The sequence below is a fragment of the Terrapene carolina genome, unplaced genomic scaffold, assembly GCF_002925995.2.
Source record: "Terrapene carolina triunguis isolate 2854851 unplaced genomic scaffold, T_m_triunguis-2.0 Scaffold84, whole genome shotgun sequence".
Taxonomy (NCBI): domain Eukaryota; kingdom Metazoa; phylum Chordata; order Testudines; family Emydidae; genus Terrapene; species Terrapene triunguis.
The window spans coordinates 37,799,820-37,818,034 of NW_020664435.1; the positions used below are offsets into that span (position 1 = coordinate 37,799,820).

At 39.4% G+C, this 18,215-nt stretch overlaps 1 protein-coding gene across 2 annotated transcripts in view; it reads left to right on the forward strand.

Moving 5' to 3' along the window:
• Positions 1-18,215, forward strand: part of CACNB2 (calcium voltage-gated channel auxiliary subunit beta 2) — a 173,423-nt gene that overhangs the window by 115,557 nt on the left and 39,651 nt on the right. For both annotated transcript variants that reach the window (XM_026649479.2, XM_026649477.2), the window contains exons 5-9: positions 1,445-1,521; positions 9,436-9,569; positions 12,790-12,870; positions 13,230-13,288; positions 16,302-16,411. In XM_026649479.2, the coding sequence (XP_026505264.1) occupies positions 1,445-1,521; positions 9,436-9,569; positions 12,790-12,870; positions 13,230-13,288; positions 16,302-16,411 (461 nt within the window). The remainder of the gene's footprint in view (positions 1-1,444; positions 1,522-9,435; positions 9,570-12,789; positions 12,871-13,229; positions 13,289-16,301; positions 16,412-18,215) is intronic.

The window sequence follows — 18,215 nt, forward strand, 5'->3', positions numbered from 1 at the left end:
CACACACACACACACACACACACACACACACACACACACACACACACACACACACACACACAAAACTCCCTTTCCATCAGAGTTTTGGATTATTTTGTTTTGATTATTAGCTTATTTGAACATTTTAAAAAGAAGTGAGAAGTAACAGGTATTGACCACTGGAAAGCCCAAGCAAATACCATAAGAGGTGTACATCTGGTGAAGAGGCATTTCCATTCAGAACTTTGAGCTGTGCATAGGGTGACCAGATCACCACAATAAAATATCGGGACACATTGGGGTGCCATCAGCCCCACCCACAGTCCACCCCGCTCCACCCCAACTCTGCCCCAGGTCCCGCCCCCTCCCTGCTCGCCCCCCCACCGCATCCTTCCGCATCCCCCGGCCTGCCCCTGGCTTGTTGCGTCCCTCCTCAGTCCCCCACCCACTGCTCTTCTCCTCACCCCGCCCGCTGCTCGCCTCTTCACCCCCCTCCCCCGCCTGCCACTCACCCCTACGGCGCTGACTTCCCCTCTGCTGGGTGGATGCTTGCCCACCCCCCACTTCTGCACCGCTCTCGCCCCACCCCATTCCACCTCCTTCCCCCAAGTCCCCACCCCTGCCCTGCCTCTTCTCCGCTTCCTCCCCTGAGCGCGCCATGTCCCCGCTCCTCCTCCCTCCCTCCTGGAAAGCGCTAAGTGCCACCAAACAGCTGTTAGGCAGTGGGAAGTGCTGGAGGAGGGGAGGAGCGGGGACGTGGCACACTGGGGAGTGGGGGGAGAAGGAGGAGGGAGCTTGGCTGTAATTTTTCCCCGTGGGTGCTCGAGCCCCGGAGCACCCACGGGTCAGTGCCTCCCTCCCGCTCGCCTCCTTACCTGAATATCAGGACAAACAGCGTCCTTATCGTACATTGATCGGAACACGGGACAAAGGGTTAAATATCAGGACAGTGCTGATTTTATCGGGACACCTGGTCACCCTAGCTGTGCATATTCCAACCTTGCATTTGCCAAAGGTACTAGTTCCACATAGTGATGATCAATTGTTGTGTGTACTTTTGAAGACAATATTTTTCCTTCCTTGAGTACTACTATCAACAGTTCTGAGAGAAAGTATATGAAGGCAAAAATTGTAATCTGTATGTCCAATGGATTTACTGAAAAAGTGTTCATATTAAGATCACAATGAAAGTAGGTATATCTTCCTAGTAGATATAACTACCAGCAGAATAAATCGTTAGGCATTAAAACTGGACCAATATGGAAACAAACTGACATGTGCAATCCCTCAGTCCCCAAAATATGCATACATTTTGTTAAAGTGTAAATTTAAACTGAGATCAGGAATACTGCCTGTCTTTGTTAGTGACCCATTTGAAAGTTTGAAAGAGAGATAATGAATACATTCTTGATTTACTACTGATAAGAATCTAAGATTTTAACACTGATTTCTTGCTGTACTCTAGTAAATCAGGAGGAAATTCATCATCCAGTTTGGGTGACATAGTCCCTAGTTCCAGAAAATCAACGCCTCCATCATCTGGTAAGTAGGTCACTAGCCTTTAGACAACCTGTTTATAGAATTGTGTGTTTAGTCCTTTAAGATTTACACTACTTTGTGTTATACTTTTTAAACTGAGTTGGAGAAAAAGTCTTCCTAACTTTTAGTCTTCTTTGGCACAGTGGCAGGTGGTTGTGTTGTCATGTGAGACTGGTTTGCGTCTGTGCTGGAGGTGAGGGAATTGGACAAATTCATTATTGCCTCTGCCTGGCTAGTTCATACAGTGATATGGTTGTTATCAGATCTGTTCAACTGCTGTCTTGATTTCACTATGATTTATGTTATAAAATCATGGTGGGGGGGGGGGGGAATTTGGTTGGAAAAATAAGGTGAAATTAAACCTTTCCAGAACTTGTGCCCTTCTAAAAATGTGTGATTTGTCAGCTGTTGCTGTTTTATACTAAGGCAGTCAGACTTTTCTCCTGAGCAATTCCTGATGAGTAAGGATAATCTTCTAGTACCGGAAGGAAGATGGTGCTGAGATGAATCAGGAATATGTTTAGAGTCCTACAAACCTACCAGAAACTATATAATTTTATAACATCAGGAACTTTTATTTGCAGAATTTTATTAGGTTTTACAAAGCAGATCATGACTCAATTCTTGTAGATTTGTTTTACCTTTTTGATGCAGAATTCTTTTTAATAAATGCTTCTTTGCATTTAGAGCACCAACAGGCACATTTGAACTTAGTTAAGTTAGGTTCAAGATGCATTAAGCAATTGCACTTGTGAGTTGCACCAGCATGCTAAGAATAGCTTGTTTAATTAAAGGAAACTGGGACATGACCGGTTATCTTGAACAGAATCCTAAGGAGTATGTGTGCAAAAAAAAAAAGAGAGAGGGAGTTTTCATTGTTATGTCAGTTGGTGGAAAAGAAATATTTCCTTTATATTCAAATACCTAAACTTCCTAAAATATTTTTGTATAATTTTAACTACTAAATTAAGCAATTAGAAATTTATTAAAGCCCTAGCACTGTGTTAAGGGATACTGTATTGCTGGATGTTTCATCTTTTGGATGAGTGAAAAAAGAGAGGTACATAGTACTTGCAATCAATAAGAACCTCGTATCACTCTTTAGTCTTGTCTACACAAGCAAAAAGAGTTTGTTTTCCAATCAAGTTAGCTTCACTGGACCCTAGACTACAATACAACCAGCTAAAATGATCAAATTATGAAATAAGATAATTTGATTGAAAAACACACTTTTCTTGTATGTGTAGACATGGCTTTGTAATAGTAGTAGTGTTAAGCCTGATGTTTTAGCTAATTTCACTTCAGTTCCCTACTTTGACGTTTCAACTGAAAAAGTTGTTCAACAGAGTATTTAAGTACATACTTTAGTGTCCTCATACAGCAAAGCACTTAACTGAATCAATGTGTGTTGTTAAGGCTTCCACTTTCCACCCTGAGCAGTGTGATCTGTGTGTAGTTTTATAGCACTTGGGCTTTGTCTGTAGTGGTAAGTGATATTTCAGGTTGAAACACTTTGTATACTAAAAATATTTGCACAGCAGATCAGCAAATGTATTTCCATTTATTTGACATATCTTATTTAATGCTCACAGAATGTTTTACAGAATTTGGTGGTAAGAGAACTGAAAATGTAGCCAGAAAATTGAATGATTACTTGAGATATAATTTGAGACAGAGATGAGCCAACCTGGTTATCAAAAACGTGCATGGGTGTGTGGAGGAGCCCCAACTTAGCCGTACTGAGCCTTCTGAGCACATGGTCCCCTCCCCTGTATTTAAGCATTCCTATAAACAGAGCTTTTCGGAAGCCATATTTCCAAGAAATTAATTTTTCTATGCTTGACGCCTCCATATCGAGGCTTGGGGAACATAGTCATGAATAGTGAACATTTGCTTGCTGGTGTATCTCAATATTTTTGTTTTTGCATATTTTTGTCTAAAATATACTAAGAGGAGAACTGATAGTAGTGCGTTAGTTAGGCACAGCAGTGGACAAGCACCATGTATATCACCCCTTTCCACTCTCATAACACACCTGAGTTCTGACCTGCAACACTACTGCTATTCTGTTGCCAGGCGTTCTGCTTGGGGGAGATTGACAACTGTACCAAAGTATGGACTAATTCCATAATGTGCAGAAATGGGAACTAGGATGAGTTAATTTCACTTTTCAATTTTGAAAAAAACCCAGCCTCATAGCCTACATAATAAATGTGATGGCAACTGAATATGATGACCAAACATAAAGACCCAAAATCACAATATGACCAAGTACATTAGAACAGCAATAATAACTACTATTGAAGAAGAGGGACTAACATGAGGAAGATCAAAGAAGAAAAATGAAAGCAAAGAACACAACCTTAAAACGACAAATACAAAACCAACAAGCTAATTTGTCAGATTAAAAAAATCGAATTATTTTGCAAAACTGAAAAAGACTTTTGAGGGGAGGGGAGTTTTTAGCTTGAAATATTTCATCCATCTCTGGTAATAATACCCTTGCTTTTCCTGAAGAGTCTTGGAACATCAAAGCCTGTATGTTGTTTGAGATGGCCATTGCATTTACTTATGCAGTAAGGAGTATATTTTACTACTTACTCACTGGCTATTCAGTTACTGCAGATGCCTTGTATTATATAAAAATTCATCTTAGTTCTCTTTGAAAATGTCTTTATCGGAATGGTGTAGGTGATTTAGTTAAACACACTCAGAGTAATTTGCATAGGAGTGGGTGTAGCAGCTGGTGGGATCTTCTTTCCTCGCTCAACTCAAGACTAGGGTCTGGGCAGCTCCATAGCCAAAGGGGAGGGAGGGAAGCTCAGTGGTTTGAGCATTGACTTGCTAAACCCAGGGTTGTGAGTTCAATCCTTGAGGGGGCCACTTAGGGATCTGGGGCAAAATCAGTACTTGGTCCTGCTAGTGAAGGCAGGGGGCTGGACTTGATGACCTCTCAGGGTCCCTTTCAGTTCTATGAGATAGGTATATCTGGTTAGTCCCCAGTTTGGCTTCCTGCTCCATAGTATTTTGGTGAATCCTATTTAAACTCTCTTGTTCAGAGTTTATTACACTTTTTTTAGTGTTCAAGTTTTGGTTCTTATAAATAGTTGGATTTTTTTTTTTGATCCAGAGGGTGAAAATGTGGGGTGCAGAGCTGGAAAGTGCGGAAGCTCAGGACCTGTCATCTGGGCCTCCAATCCATGCCACAGCACTTGAACCAGTTAATCAAAATATCTCCTGTTGGAAATATGTTCATAGTAACACAGTAACTGAGAGATAATTGCCCTTGTTTCTACTGTTACTCCATTTTATTCTTATTGATTTTTATACTACGTAGCACACTGATTGTATTATACAAATAATAATTGCTGTTTATAATTTGGGAGGGAAAATGTTGGAGGAAAATATTGTTTTTTTCTGTGGCTGTTATAATGGAATCAGAGTGATGTCAGAATGGAGATCTGGCCAAATGATCTTCTCAGGAGGCCATGTTTAAAGTGTCTATTCAGGAAGATGTACCTCAATAAGTCTCTTGGAGATAATTGCATGAGAACTATACATAGTCAGGGATGCAGTTCCATGCTTGGGTATCCCTAAGCCTCTGAATGACAGAAGGTGGGACTGGACAACAGGGAATGGATCACTCAGTAATTGCCCTATTCTGAAGCACCTGGGAGTGGCCACTGTATGTAAGAGAGGAGTATGACTGCTCAGAGCTCCGGTATGAAACTGCAGAAAAACCTGAGTGTCTCTGGATAAAGTTGAGAAGTGTGAGCAACAAGGGTGATGTCGTGGTCGGAGTCTGCTATAGACCACCAGACCAGGGGGATGAGGTGGATGAGTCTTTCTTCTGGCAACTAGCAGAAGTTGCTAGATTGCAGGCCCTGGTTCTCATGGGAGACTTTAATCACCCTGATATCTGCTGGGAGAGCAATACAGCGGTGCACAGACAATCCAGGAAGTTTTTGGAAAGTGTAGGGGACAATTTCCTGGTGCAAGTGCTGGAGGAACCAACTAGGGGCAGAGCTTTTCTTGACCTGCTGCTCACAAACAGGGAAGAATTAGTAGGGGAAGCAAAAGTGGATGGGAACCTGGGAGGCAGTGACCATGAGATGGTCGAGTTCAGGATCCTGACACAAGGAAGAAAGGAGAGCAGCAGAATACGGACCCTGGACTTCAGAAAAGCAGACTTTGACTCCCTCAGGGAACAGATTGGCAGGATCCCCTGGGAGAATAACATGAAGGGCAAAGGGGTCCAGGAGAGCTGGCTGTATTTTAAAGAATCCTTACTGCGGTTGCAGGAACAAATCATCCCGATGTGTAGAAAGAATAGTAAATATGGCAGGCGACCAGCTTGGCTAAACAGTGAAATCCTTGCTGATCTTAAATGCAAAAAAGAAGCTTACAAGAAGTGGAAGATTGGACAAATGACCACGGAGGAGTATAAAAATATTGCTCAGGCATGCAGGAGTGAAATCAGGAAGGCCAAATCACGCTTGGAGTTGCAGCTAGCAAGAGATGTTAAGAGTAACAAGAAGGGTTTCTTCAGGTATGTTAGCAACAAGAAGAAAGTCAAGGAAAGTGTGGGCCCCTTACTGAATGAGGGAGGCAACCTAGTGACCGAGGATGTGGAAAAAGCTAATGTACTCAATGATTTTTTTGCCTCTGTCTTCACGAACAAGGTCAGCTCCCAGGCTGCTGCACTGGGCAGCACAATATGGGGAGAAGGTGACCAGCCCTCTGTGGAGAAAGAAGTGGTTTGGGACTGTTTAGAAAAACTGGACGTGCACAAGTCCATGGGGCCGGATGCGCTGCATCCGAGGGTGCTAAAGGAGTTGGAGGATGAGATTGCAGAGCTATTAGCCATTATTTTTGAAAACTCATGGCGATCGGGGGAGGTCCCGGATGACTGGAAAAAGGCTAATGTAGTGCCCATCTTTAAAAAAGGGAAGAAGGAGGATCCGGGGAACTACAGGCCAGTCAGCCTCACCTCAGTCCCTGGAAAAATCATGGAGCAGGTCCTCAAGGAATCAATTATGAAACACTTAGAGGAGAGGAAAGTGATCAGGAACAGTCAGCATGGATTCACCAAGGGAAAGTCGTGCCTGACTAACCTAATTGCCTTCTATGATGAGATAACTGGCTCTGTGGATGAGGGGAAAGCAGTGGATGTGTTATTCCTTGACTTTAGCAAAGCTTTTGATACGGTCTCCCACAGTATTCTTGCCACCAAGTTAAAGAAGTATGGGCTGGATGAATGGACTGTAAGGTGGATAGAAAGCTGGCTAGATCGTCTAGCTCAACGGGTAGTGATCAATGGCTCCATGTCTAGTTGGCAGCTGGTTTCAAGCGGAATGCCCCAAGGGTCGGTCCTGGGGCTGGTTTTGTTTAATATCTTTATTAATGATCTGGAGGATGGTGTGGACTTGTCTCAGCAAGTTTGCCGATGACACTAAACTAGGAGGCATGGTATATACACTAGAGGGTAGGGATCAGATACAGAGGGACATAGACAAATTAGAGGATTGGGCCAAAAAAAACCTGATGAGGTTCAACAAGGACAAGTGCAGAGTCCTGCACTTAGGACGGAAGAATCCCATGCACTGCTACAGACTAGGGACCGAATGGCTAGGTAGCAGTTTTGCAGAAAAGGACCTAGGGATCACAGTGGACGAGAAGCTGGATGTGAGTCAACAGTGTGCTCTTGTTGCCAAGAAGGCTAACGGCATTTTGGGCTGTATAAGTAGGGGCATTGCCAGCAGATCGAAGAACGTGATCGTTCCCCTTTATTCGACATTGGTGAGGCCTCATCTGGAGTACTGTGTCCAATTTTGGGCCCCACACTACAAGAAGGATGTGGAAAAATTGGAAAGAGTCCAGCGGAGGGCAACAAAAATGATTAGGGGTCTGGAGCGCATGACTTATGAGGAGAGGCTGAGGGAACTGGGATTGTGTAGTCTCCAGAAGAGAAGAATGAGGGGGGATTTGATAGCAGCCTTCAACTACCTGAAGGGGGGTTCCAAAGAGGATGGAGCTCGGCTGTTCTCAGTGGTGGCAGATGACAGAACAAGGAGCAATGGTCTCAAGTTGCAGTGGGGGAGGTCTAGGTTGGATATTAGGAAACACTATTTCACTAGGAGGGTGGTGAAGCACTGGAATGCATTACCTAGGGAGGTGGTGGAGTCTCCTTCCTTGGAGGTTTTTAAGGCCTGGCTTGACAAAGCCCTGACTGGGATGATTTAGTTGGGAATTGGTCCTGCTTTGAGCAGGGGGTTGGACTAGATGACCTCCTGAGGTCCCTTCCAACCCTGATATTCTATGATTCTATGATTCTAAGACTGGATACTGGGCTACATGGATCAGGAGAAAATGTGTGTTACTCAAATAGAAGAGATGACTGTCCCAAGTAACTCTTAAATCAGAAGCTGCATGTAGACTGGCTGATCCCGTTGTTTACTAGTCACATAACTTGGTGTCTAATACTGCTGCATGGATCAGTGCTGTCCCACCCACAAAACAGCAGCATGGAGATCACCTAGGTAGATTTATAATACTCAAGGTGATCGTTTATGGTTTTAGCTAAAGTCTTCTTCTACCACTACTGGACCTTGTAGGCCTTGAATTAATTCAGTTCCGTGTACTGCCTTATACAAGTGTTTCTGAAGTTTGTTTGTTTGTTTTAGAGAGAGACAGAATCTCGAGGTATCTGTCAGAGGGTAGGTAAGATCTTCCCAGGATAGGGATACACAATTTTTGTGGATTAATTCCCTGTGTCCATTTGTCAGCAGTGAGGGTGCTCATTGGAGACAAGTTTAACATAATACCCAAGATTGGGGTAGACTGCTCTATGTGAGGGTGCCTGAAAAAGCCTGGGATACTTTGTTTCAGATATAGCTAGCAGACCTCTGTTGGCCATACACTGAGGAGAGCTCAGTTTTTCATTCTCCTTTGCTTTCTAGAAACCATATAGCACTGAGTCCATTAATGTTGTTATTGTTTACATTGTCATTAATCACTAACTTGCTGTAGGATGCACCATATATTTATGCTGCCCCCTCTGTCTGATGGATATGATTTTCTTTTGGAGAAGGGGGTGGAGTAGCAATGGTTTATTGTTGCCACATCCATCTTGCCCTCCCCACTTCCTCACTTGATCTTTTCAGCAGAATTCAGCATGCCTCCCCGATAACTAGGCTATATTTTCTTTCTTCCCCTTGCCATTCATTTAAGTGTTCATTAACATTAGATGTGTTTTATTATTTCTACTGAATGTATCTTGTGCCTACTGTACATTTTTGATTTAAATAATGTGATTTTAAAAGATAGTGCCAATTATATTCTGCTCTTAGATAATTGTGTGTAACTGAGTATCTGACGCAGATTTTGACTCATGGAATTAAAAACTTCAAACAGAAAAATTTTCTGTGTTTAGTATCCTAAATACATAATACTAAAATCTTAGTTCAAGATAACACATTTTGAACTAGAATTCTGTAAAATAAATATATAAATAAATAATCCAGATACTGTAGGTCAAATTCTGTTCTTTTACACTGATGTAAATGCAGAATAACTCCACTGAAGAACTCCAGATTTGCATCAAAGAGCATAACAAAGAGCAGAACTTGACCATTTAACAGTTTTGTGAGAGTAGACCTGTGGATGTCTGATTTAATTCTGTAAAAGAGAATTTGAAGAAAATGTTACAGTAGTTGTTACAGATATTGCCTTGTGTGTTTTCTAATCCTAATGTTTTGCACCTTTAAATTTTTCCCTTTAAGTTTTTACTGTGTTCTGTAGTCATGGTTGATTTTTTTTTACTTCAGGTAGTTTAATTTTCTTTTGTTTTTCTTTTTTAACCTATTTCTCCTCTCTCTTATCCGATCTGATAATTTTGAATTGTTTGTCTGTATATAGCTATAGACATAGATGCCACTGGCTTAGATGCAGAAGAAAATGATATTCCAGCAAACCATCGCTCCCCCAAACCCAGTGCAAACAGTGTAACATCACCCCACTCCAAAGAGAAAAGAATGCCCTTCTTTAAGAAGGTAACACCAACTTCCAAGCTCCTATCTGTCCACCTGCTCACCTGCACTGCGTCACATTTCTAGTCCTGTTAACTGTCTGCGTCCTTTGACAAGCCAATAACATGCATGCTTTTGTTATTCTTTGTTTCTTTTCCATGCTGCTGTAGCTAAGCAGAAGCAGAAATCGGTAAGTTTACATTGACATGAGCTGTGTTTATCCTGCCACTGGCATCATTAGCATTATTACCCATAATCTATACAAGACAATCATTTTAGAACTAAGGAAGACACAGATCAACTGATGATTGATTCCATACATTAAAACAAACATGCTAGGTACAGTCAGTGACTCAGTGAAACACTGTTACAGTACTTATCCTTTTTGATGGAATAATAGGCACAATGGGAATTTCTTTAAACATTCAAGGAAGTAAAACATTGACAACTCCATATAATGCACCTTTCTAGTGCATGCTTATTCTATCTGTCTGTCTCTTTTTTCAAGCTTTTTAACTTATAATTCAGTCTATTAAAACTATTATTAAAATCTAATCAAATACTCAACTTGTACTTACAAAAAAAAACCCTTCAATTTTAAATTTAGTCAGTATTTAAACTTCTAATCCACTAGGTGCCAAATCTGCAGATGAGCAAGACCAGTGGAAAACTGCAGACTTGTTTTGGCGGTCTACTGTGAGTTTTTCCTATTGTCATATATAAATTCTCTCCCAATGTTCTTGCCTTCCCCTCCATCAATCAGCTTGTAGCATCTTAACTATTGGAAATGGGACTGGTGGTCCTCTCTAGATCCAGTGCCTGTCCAAAAACTGGCCAACAAAGGTGCTACTGAATTATGCTGTTGGCATCCCTTGACTGGGACTCTAACCTGTGCCTATGAACCCTGCTTGGATACGTTGTCTATCAGCAAAATATTTAGCAGCTGCGATACTAGGCTAGCTACTATATTTCTACTTTATTTTTTAATCCTCAAATTTTTCTTAACGTCTCTTCCTTAGTTTTTAATTACAACCCTCTATCCATAGGTAACACTGTCATACTGCTTATAAGTACTGCCAATACGCAGTGTTGCCAATTGTGTGGATACATCCAAGCTTAGTGGTGCAAAAATTCCTCTTCTATCTTCCCTCTTATGTTTCTTCAAAAAATAGTGTATTCTTCTCCTCATTTCCAGCTGTGGTGGATATTTTCTGTAACATGTGGACAGTTGTCTATTAGAAACTGGATGGACACCCCCAACTAATTTCAGACAGTAAAAACCACTTAACAACAATCTGATGGTAAAATCTCTGCCAACACCAGTCTGGGACAGATTTCAACCAGAGACCTAGAGGGGAAAATTTCTGTAGCTTGTTACCTGATATTGTAGGGGATTGATCCCCTAAACTCTTTATTAATTTTAATGACTGATGCTTTCATCAAATAATTTTGTATAGTTTTTTCACTAATTTTCTGCTGACAAAATAGTTAATTTTAGCTGGTAAAGGCAAACATAAACTGAGTTGCTGTGATATAGATTTTAAACACCAGTATTCCATCAAACAAGGTAATTTCTGTACCTTCCCTAATTTTTAGGTAGCCTGTTGACTAATAGCATCAGTGTTAAGTTTTTGTGGTTAGTCAACCACCTTATAAGAATGCTCTACTGCATTTTAACCTTGACCTCATAAACATTTACAGACCTATTATGGATTTTTCTTAGGGATTGTCACTGTAATGCATGCATCAGATTATTTACATTGCTAGTAACAAAAGTTGAAAGGGTATATTTTCATAATTACACAACATAGTTACAGGGCTTTTCTTCAAAACATCGTAAGTAAGATCCTGCACTGTGTAAGTAAGTTCTCTTCACATGCTTATGATGCCTCGGGCACTGGTATTCATTCTTCTTATGTTACCAATTATGTGGTGAACCTAGATGTAACAAAACAAAACAAAAAAAAGATTCAGCCACAAGATTGTTTTCCATGTTTTAGACTGCTTTAGTCTGCTGCTTCTGTGGCATTTTGTGCTGTTGCTGTATTAATGTTTGTCTCTGTTTTTTGTGTTTGAAAATGTTTTTACCTTGGTTTTTTATTGTGATTAACCTTGGGACATGTTGAGTCCTGAAATAATTAACAATGACAATATCCCATGGTGGCGACTGATGTATTTGTACTATGTACTAGACCTTTGGAAAATAGATCTGGCATACTTCCTTTTAAACTTTTTCCAGGTTGGTGGATTTGAAACATGTTTTTCCCCCCCCCAAAACAAACAAAAGCAGCCAAAACTTTATTTTTAAAGTTGCCTGATAAGCCAGTTTTGGTAGTCTTGGGGGATGTCTTGTGCAAACAGTTTAGTTCAAAACTGTTTGATTCCTCTTCTTTACCATGAATATTAATTTATATGATTTTGGCAGTCTTCTGACATGCAGTATGTATACCAACATATCTTAAAGAAAAATTACTCAAACATTCATAAATTGTGCATGATACATCAGTAAGTAGTTTATTAAATAGTATGTAACTAACATAACCCCTCTCCTTGAGAGCAGATAGGAGCTTCCTACAGAAGGAGCATTGCTGTTCTCAGCTGTTTATTTAAACTTTCTGTAAATACTAACATGACCAGTCATTACTGTGATTTCATTTGCTAATGATAGTAATACATATTTTAGAATTTGTGGGTGTGACTATGGAAGTTAGAATATATGCACTTCCATGGGAATTTACAGTGATGTCACTATGATTTATTAAGCAGGAGACAGATATGAAAGAAGAGCTAGGCAATCCTTCTCCTTTTTTTTTGGTTTTGGTTTTCTTCCTCCCCTTGGTAATAATAGTTTTATTAGATTTTATAATGGACTTAATAGGGTTTTGAGAAGAACCTTCTGTCCTTACTCAGATGTCACAGCCCTACTGTTGGTCATGCGAAATAACTTTCAGAAACAGCACATACCATTAACCAATTCCGATTGTGTGTGGCTGTTTTGAAAAGGGCCAGTTCCCAATTGTATAGGGAGAGAGGGAAGGGATAAAAATGGAAGTTTTTTCAAGAGAAATCCTCAAACCACACTTCTTGTACTGCATGTCTATTTGCAGGACGAGGCAACGAAAAATCAGTGAATCCCCAAGTCTCCCTTTGGTGACAATGCTGGAAATTCAGAGTTACTTGTATTGTAAATTAATACCATTCTCTATGTATGCTGAGATTCTTAAAGTGTTTTCCCTTTATACAGACAGAGCACATCCCTCCCTATGATGTAGTGCCTTCTATGCGACCAGTAGTTTTAGTGGGGCCTTCCTTGAAGGGATATGAGGTAAGTAATTGTCCGTGACTATTTTCAGGATGTGTAAAAGACGGTCTGTCTTTAGTTTCCAATTTTGGATTAAGAGGGAATGATGTTGAACAGCATTGATTAATGTCACAGGAAGATTAGGCAAAAATATAAAAGACTATGGGATAAATGCTTTCTTATTTTATATTTTTGCTTATCAGAATTCAGACAGGGAAATTAAAATATTCAGATTGTAAATGTGCTTTTCACACCATGCCACCAGGAGTCGCAAGTTTTTAATAATCCTTAAAACACCAATTAACCAATTTTTCGAAGTAATTAATACCATGTAGTATTTATTTCATAAGCAGAGTTTTAATTTGTTGCTTATTTGCTTTTAGGTGACAGATATGATGCAAAAAGCATTATTTGATTTTTTAAAACACAGATTTGAAGGGCGGTAAGTATTATGGAATCTCTATTTACTTGAATATAGTTCTTATTTTGAAATTACCGGGTTTCTGAGAAATAGCATTCTAACCAGGATACCAATGGAAAAGAATTTTGATAATAGGGTGCAATTTATGTTAGAGCACCTCTTGTATGCAGTAAATTGTGGTAGGGAATGAAAGCTTCATGAGCAGAGAGCATTATTGCTGTATGGGGATGGGAAAAGTCCAAGAGACACACATGCATATTATTGAAAGTAAGGTGAAGATGGTGGTTTGTGGCCAGAGGTGGCAACTGAAATCCAAGTGACTAACCACTTGCCCAAAGTTTCATATGTGTGGTAAAGGCATGAACAATTATCTTGTTTAAATTAAGCATTGTTTAGTTTAAGTTGCATGAGTGATATCTGTCCAGGAGAGCAGGTATGTTTGTATAGCCAGTAGTACAAGGGGGTCCTGATCCTGATTGGGGCCTCAAGGCACCAGTGTAATACAAGGATTAAATAACAATTCACTTTTTTAGCAGTGAGACATTCTATTCTTTGAATGTTAAGCATCCAGTGTTCAGTGAAGTCATTTGGAATCTTTATATTAACTTGATTTGTTGTTGAGTCAGGCCCCAAATGAATATATATATACCAAGACAGCTGCCTTCTGAACAAATAAAGTGGAGGAAACCAGAAGGGAGGCTTGTCTGTATTCTTTGATAAATGCTTTATCTGAACAGAGGTTGAAGTAAAAGTGTGCCATCTCTCCAAGTGCTGCCAAATTGTCCGGAGAAAACTTGACATTTTCAGTTAAGAGCTTCGGCTTTGTGAGATGCTGGACAATACAGAAAATTGTAATGATACTGTCTCCTAGTATCTCCTAGGATCACTCATCTGGCATACCATAGTAGTCATCCTTTATAGTAATGAAGTCATCAAATAATGGATATATATCGTTCAGAAATTGTAGTGGCAAAATGTTGAGTATTGCAAGTAGAAAGAAGAGTTGGAACATCTTTCCTTTTTTGTTAAGTTCCTTGTGTTCTGTAAGTTTTGAGACCAGATTCTTCATGGTGTGATACATTCTCTTTAAAAAAATCATAGTGGATGAAACAAGAGGTTTTAAAATAATATAGAAATCTGACTTCATTCACTGTTACATAATTACATTTGGGAAAGAAATGGGAGAATGTATTCTCTATAGCACATAAAAAGGAAACTGACAAACATAAAATGGAAAACTTGTTTTGCAAGATATAAAAATCTAACTTTTAGCAAATGGGTATAACAAATCCAGTAGTGCAAAGTAGATTTATGTTTTCCATAACTACATGGAATAATCTGTACAATGTTATGCCAAGAATCATGGCATTTGGCTTTAATTTTAACTGTTAAGCAGACCATGGATATGTTTTTTAAAAGTCTCTAATTTTCATAGATTCTAGGACTGGAAGGGACCTCGAGAGGTCATCGAGTCCAGTCCCCTGCCCACATGGCAGGACCAAATACTGTCTAGACCATCCCTGATAGACATTTATCTAACCTACTCTTAAATATCTCCAGAGATGGAGATTCCACAACCTCCCTAGGCAATTTATTCCAGTGTTTAACCACCCTGACAGTTAGGAACTTTTTCCTAATGTCCAATCTAGACCTCCCTTGCTGCAGTTTAAGCCCATTGCTTCTTGTTCTATCCTTAGAGGCTAAGGTGAACAAGTTTTCTCCCTCCCTCCTCCTTATGACATTTGTACTGTAAAAAATAATTCTGTTTTCATGTATAAACTCTGGTTTGCTGCATTTGGTAGTTCAGGATTTTACACAGATACATACACATATCAAAGTAAATTGAGCTATTTGTTGAGATTTTAACTTAACTGCATATGACGTATCCTCCAAGGGAATATGCCTTTTAGTTCTTAGCAAATCCATTTCCTCCCTCTTAAATGGCAAATAAAATTATAAATGTGGTGGTGTGAGGGAAGAAATGGGATCAGCCTGATTTAAATCTCATCTTTGGAAGAATGTGACCTCTGTTTAGACCTGGATAGTCCAGAAAGTTTGAAGGTGGAACCAAGCCAAAGGATGTAGGTTGACTGTAGAAACCAAAAGAAGCTGAGCTGTTTTCATAGGAAAAAGAAAATACAAAAGGTTATATAGCAGGTCACTGTGACCAACTGGAAGTAATCATTTCTAATTGGATCATCCTCACTCATAGTCCCAAAACAGAATCTGCCAAGCACTCAGCCCATGGCTTTCATTGGCTTTTCTACCATACTTTAATTTCTCTACAGTTAGATCCCAAACATTTGAAATTGATAGTGTATTGCGGAATCTGTTTTGACAGTGAAATTTAAAGCTTGCTCCCTGTTACAAACTTACACAAGAAAACTGAACCATTTGATAAAAAAAAAATTACAGTCTTGGGCTGCAGCATACACTAGTCTAGGTACTAAGTCTTCTTATCACTTTTGTAACTGTATAGATACTGCTATTTATGTTACACATGAGGATCAATATTCCAAACAAAGATTAGGGAAAATGTTGTTTTCTATGTGGCAGATTTTACGTTCCCATGGAGATACCTGTAGGAGGGAGCTTGAGGGGCCGCAAAACTCTGCAGAGGTTATCTTGCTGTATTTCTTTCTAGCCATCTCATCTTGGAGCGTGGAGAAAGCACGAGGTGTAAACTGCTGTGTAAATCCTAGGATCCCAAGGGAAAGACAACTGTATGTTCCACAAAATTCTGGTTCTACTCCCTTGGCAGTGTGGCTCCTGTAGATGGTAACCAGGCTGCCGTTAGGTGTGCAATCATACTGTGTAAACAAAGAAAGGGATGTAGGTGCAGCACTTCCATCAGTACTGCTTGAAGCAGTATTAATTAAGGTGTAGATAATCCACTCTTTATCCACTTCCTACAAAGAGGACAGTGCCTCCTCTCCTCTCCTTCTGGTCCTCGCTACCTTTTAATATTAATTGTCTGACTTTTGTCCCCACTTTCCTGCATGATGAGTAACATACAGGTTTGTTTGTTTTACAGTATATCAATCACACGGGTCACAGCAGACATCTCGCTTGCCAAACGCTCCGTATTAAATAATCCTAGTAAGCATGCGATAATAGAACGGTCCAACACAAGATCAAGCTTAGGTAAGTAGTGTATGTAGTGATAATAACCAGAGATTGGCACTATAGTACAGTACTCCCAGTTCATGTCTATAACAAAAATCATCTACCTTCTCTGCTGTGACAGGAGCACTGTTCACAATAATTTCAGGCACAAAGCCAACAAATCAGAAGTCCTAGAAATGTGAAGTCATTTCTGAGAGCACTGCCTGAGAAAATACTTAAAGGTACTGGTACTGGGCTATCCTTCTCCCATTGGGATTAATATTAGCTTTGGTGCTGGCCTCATTGGGAGTAAGAACTAGCCCATAATGCAGATAAAATGTGGGGATATCCCTTTGGATAAGTAAAGATACAGTTTCACAATACCAGCAATTAGGTGGATTCTTCAAAGTTACTAAAAGAGTCTGATCTTTGCTGGGATACCTGTAATATATACTTATATTTTTGAAGTTTTTGTTTTCAATATTGAATTATCTTGGATCTGAGCAACTTAATTAAAAATAAAATTAAACGCAAAAAAGTACTTTTTTGTATTGTTATGGCTGATATAAAAACTGAAATAGCCATAATTCATATTCAGCCAGATTCTCAGCATGCCAATTGAGAATCTCCTTTGACTTTAATTTCACCAATATACACTAGCTTGGGATCTGGCCAATAGCACTTCTATATGGAGTAGGGCTAAGATGGAAGATCAGCCTTAAGTCTGACTTTCCTGATTTTGATTTGTTTGTGTCACAAATTTAATTATATTTACAATAAATCTAGTTTATTTTATTTATTTTCTGAAAAGCTTAAATCAAGATTGGATGTTTTTCTAAAAGATATCCTCTAGGAATTATTTGGGAAAGTTCTATGGCCTGTGTTATACAGGAGGGTAAACTAGACGATCATGATGGTCCCTTCTGTCCTTGGAATCTATGAAACTGTGCATAGACAATAGAAAATGTGTTAGTTATGAGAGACTAGAATGGCTTTTGAAACCGTTCTGGTGTTTTGGGTGAATATACTTTTAATAATCAGTTTTATAAACAAAGAGTCTCAGTAAATATGTATTTTGCTGGATATCTTAACATGTATAGTTGTGTAGCAGTTGGACTTTTTAGAATATATTCCTGTAATTAAGAAATGGCTACATGAATTGCTTGAAAATTTGCTTTTGAAAACCCATCCTTTGAGATCTTGGATGACAAGTAGAGCTGGGTGTATAGTAAGAAAACTTATTTACAAAACATTGTGATAATTTCTAAATAAATTTCATTTTGACTGTGTTCACATGCCTTCATATTTGCTTTGTGCAAAGTTTTGTTCATGTGAACGTTCCTGTGATGGAATTTCAGGCCTATATCCAAAATTGCTTTTATCATTTAATGAAAAGATGAAGTTAAATTTGTTTGGAGCCAAAGTGAAAGTTGATTATATAGATTAGGTCATTCAATCATGGAACGCAAATAATATCATGGTGATCAGTTGAACAACTTGAATATCATAGAATTAATATCTAATACTTGAAGAATAATCACAGTAGTCAAAAGAGTACCAAGTTGAATAGGCTAAAGTGTGTTTGAACACGTAAAACATCCATCAAAGAATTTCACAAGTGAAAATCTGTACAAATTTCAGTCTATTTTTTAAGAGGAAAAGGAATAAATTTGTTGAATAAATAGTTCATGGTGAATTGTTCACACAGCTCTAATGACAGACTTCAGCATGTAGCATCTCTTCTTGCTACTTACTGTGGAAGTGCTGACATAATCTCAGTTGCAGTAGCACAAATGGTGTGTGTGTGTGTGTGTGTGTGTGTGTGTGTGTGTGTGTGTGTGTG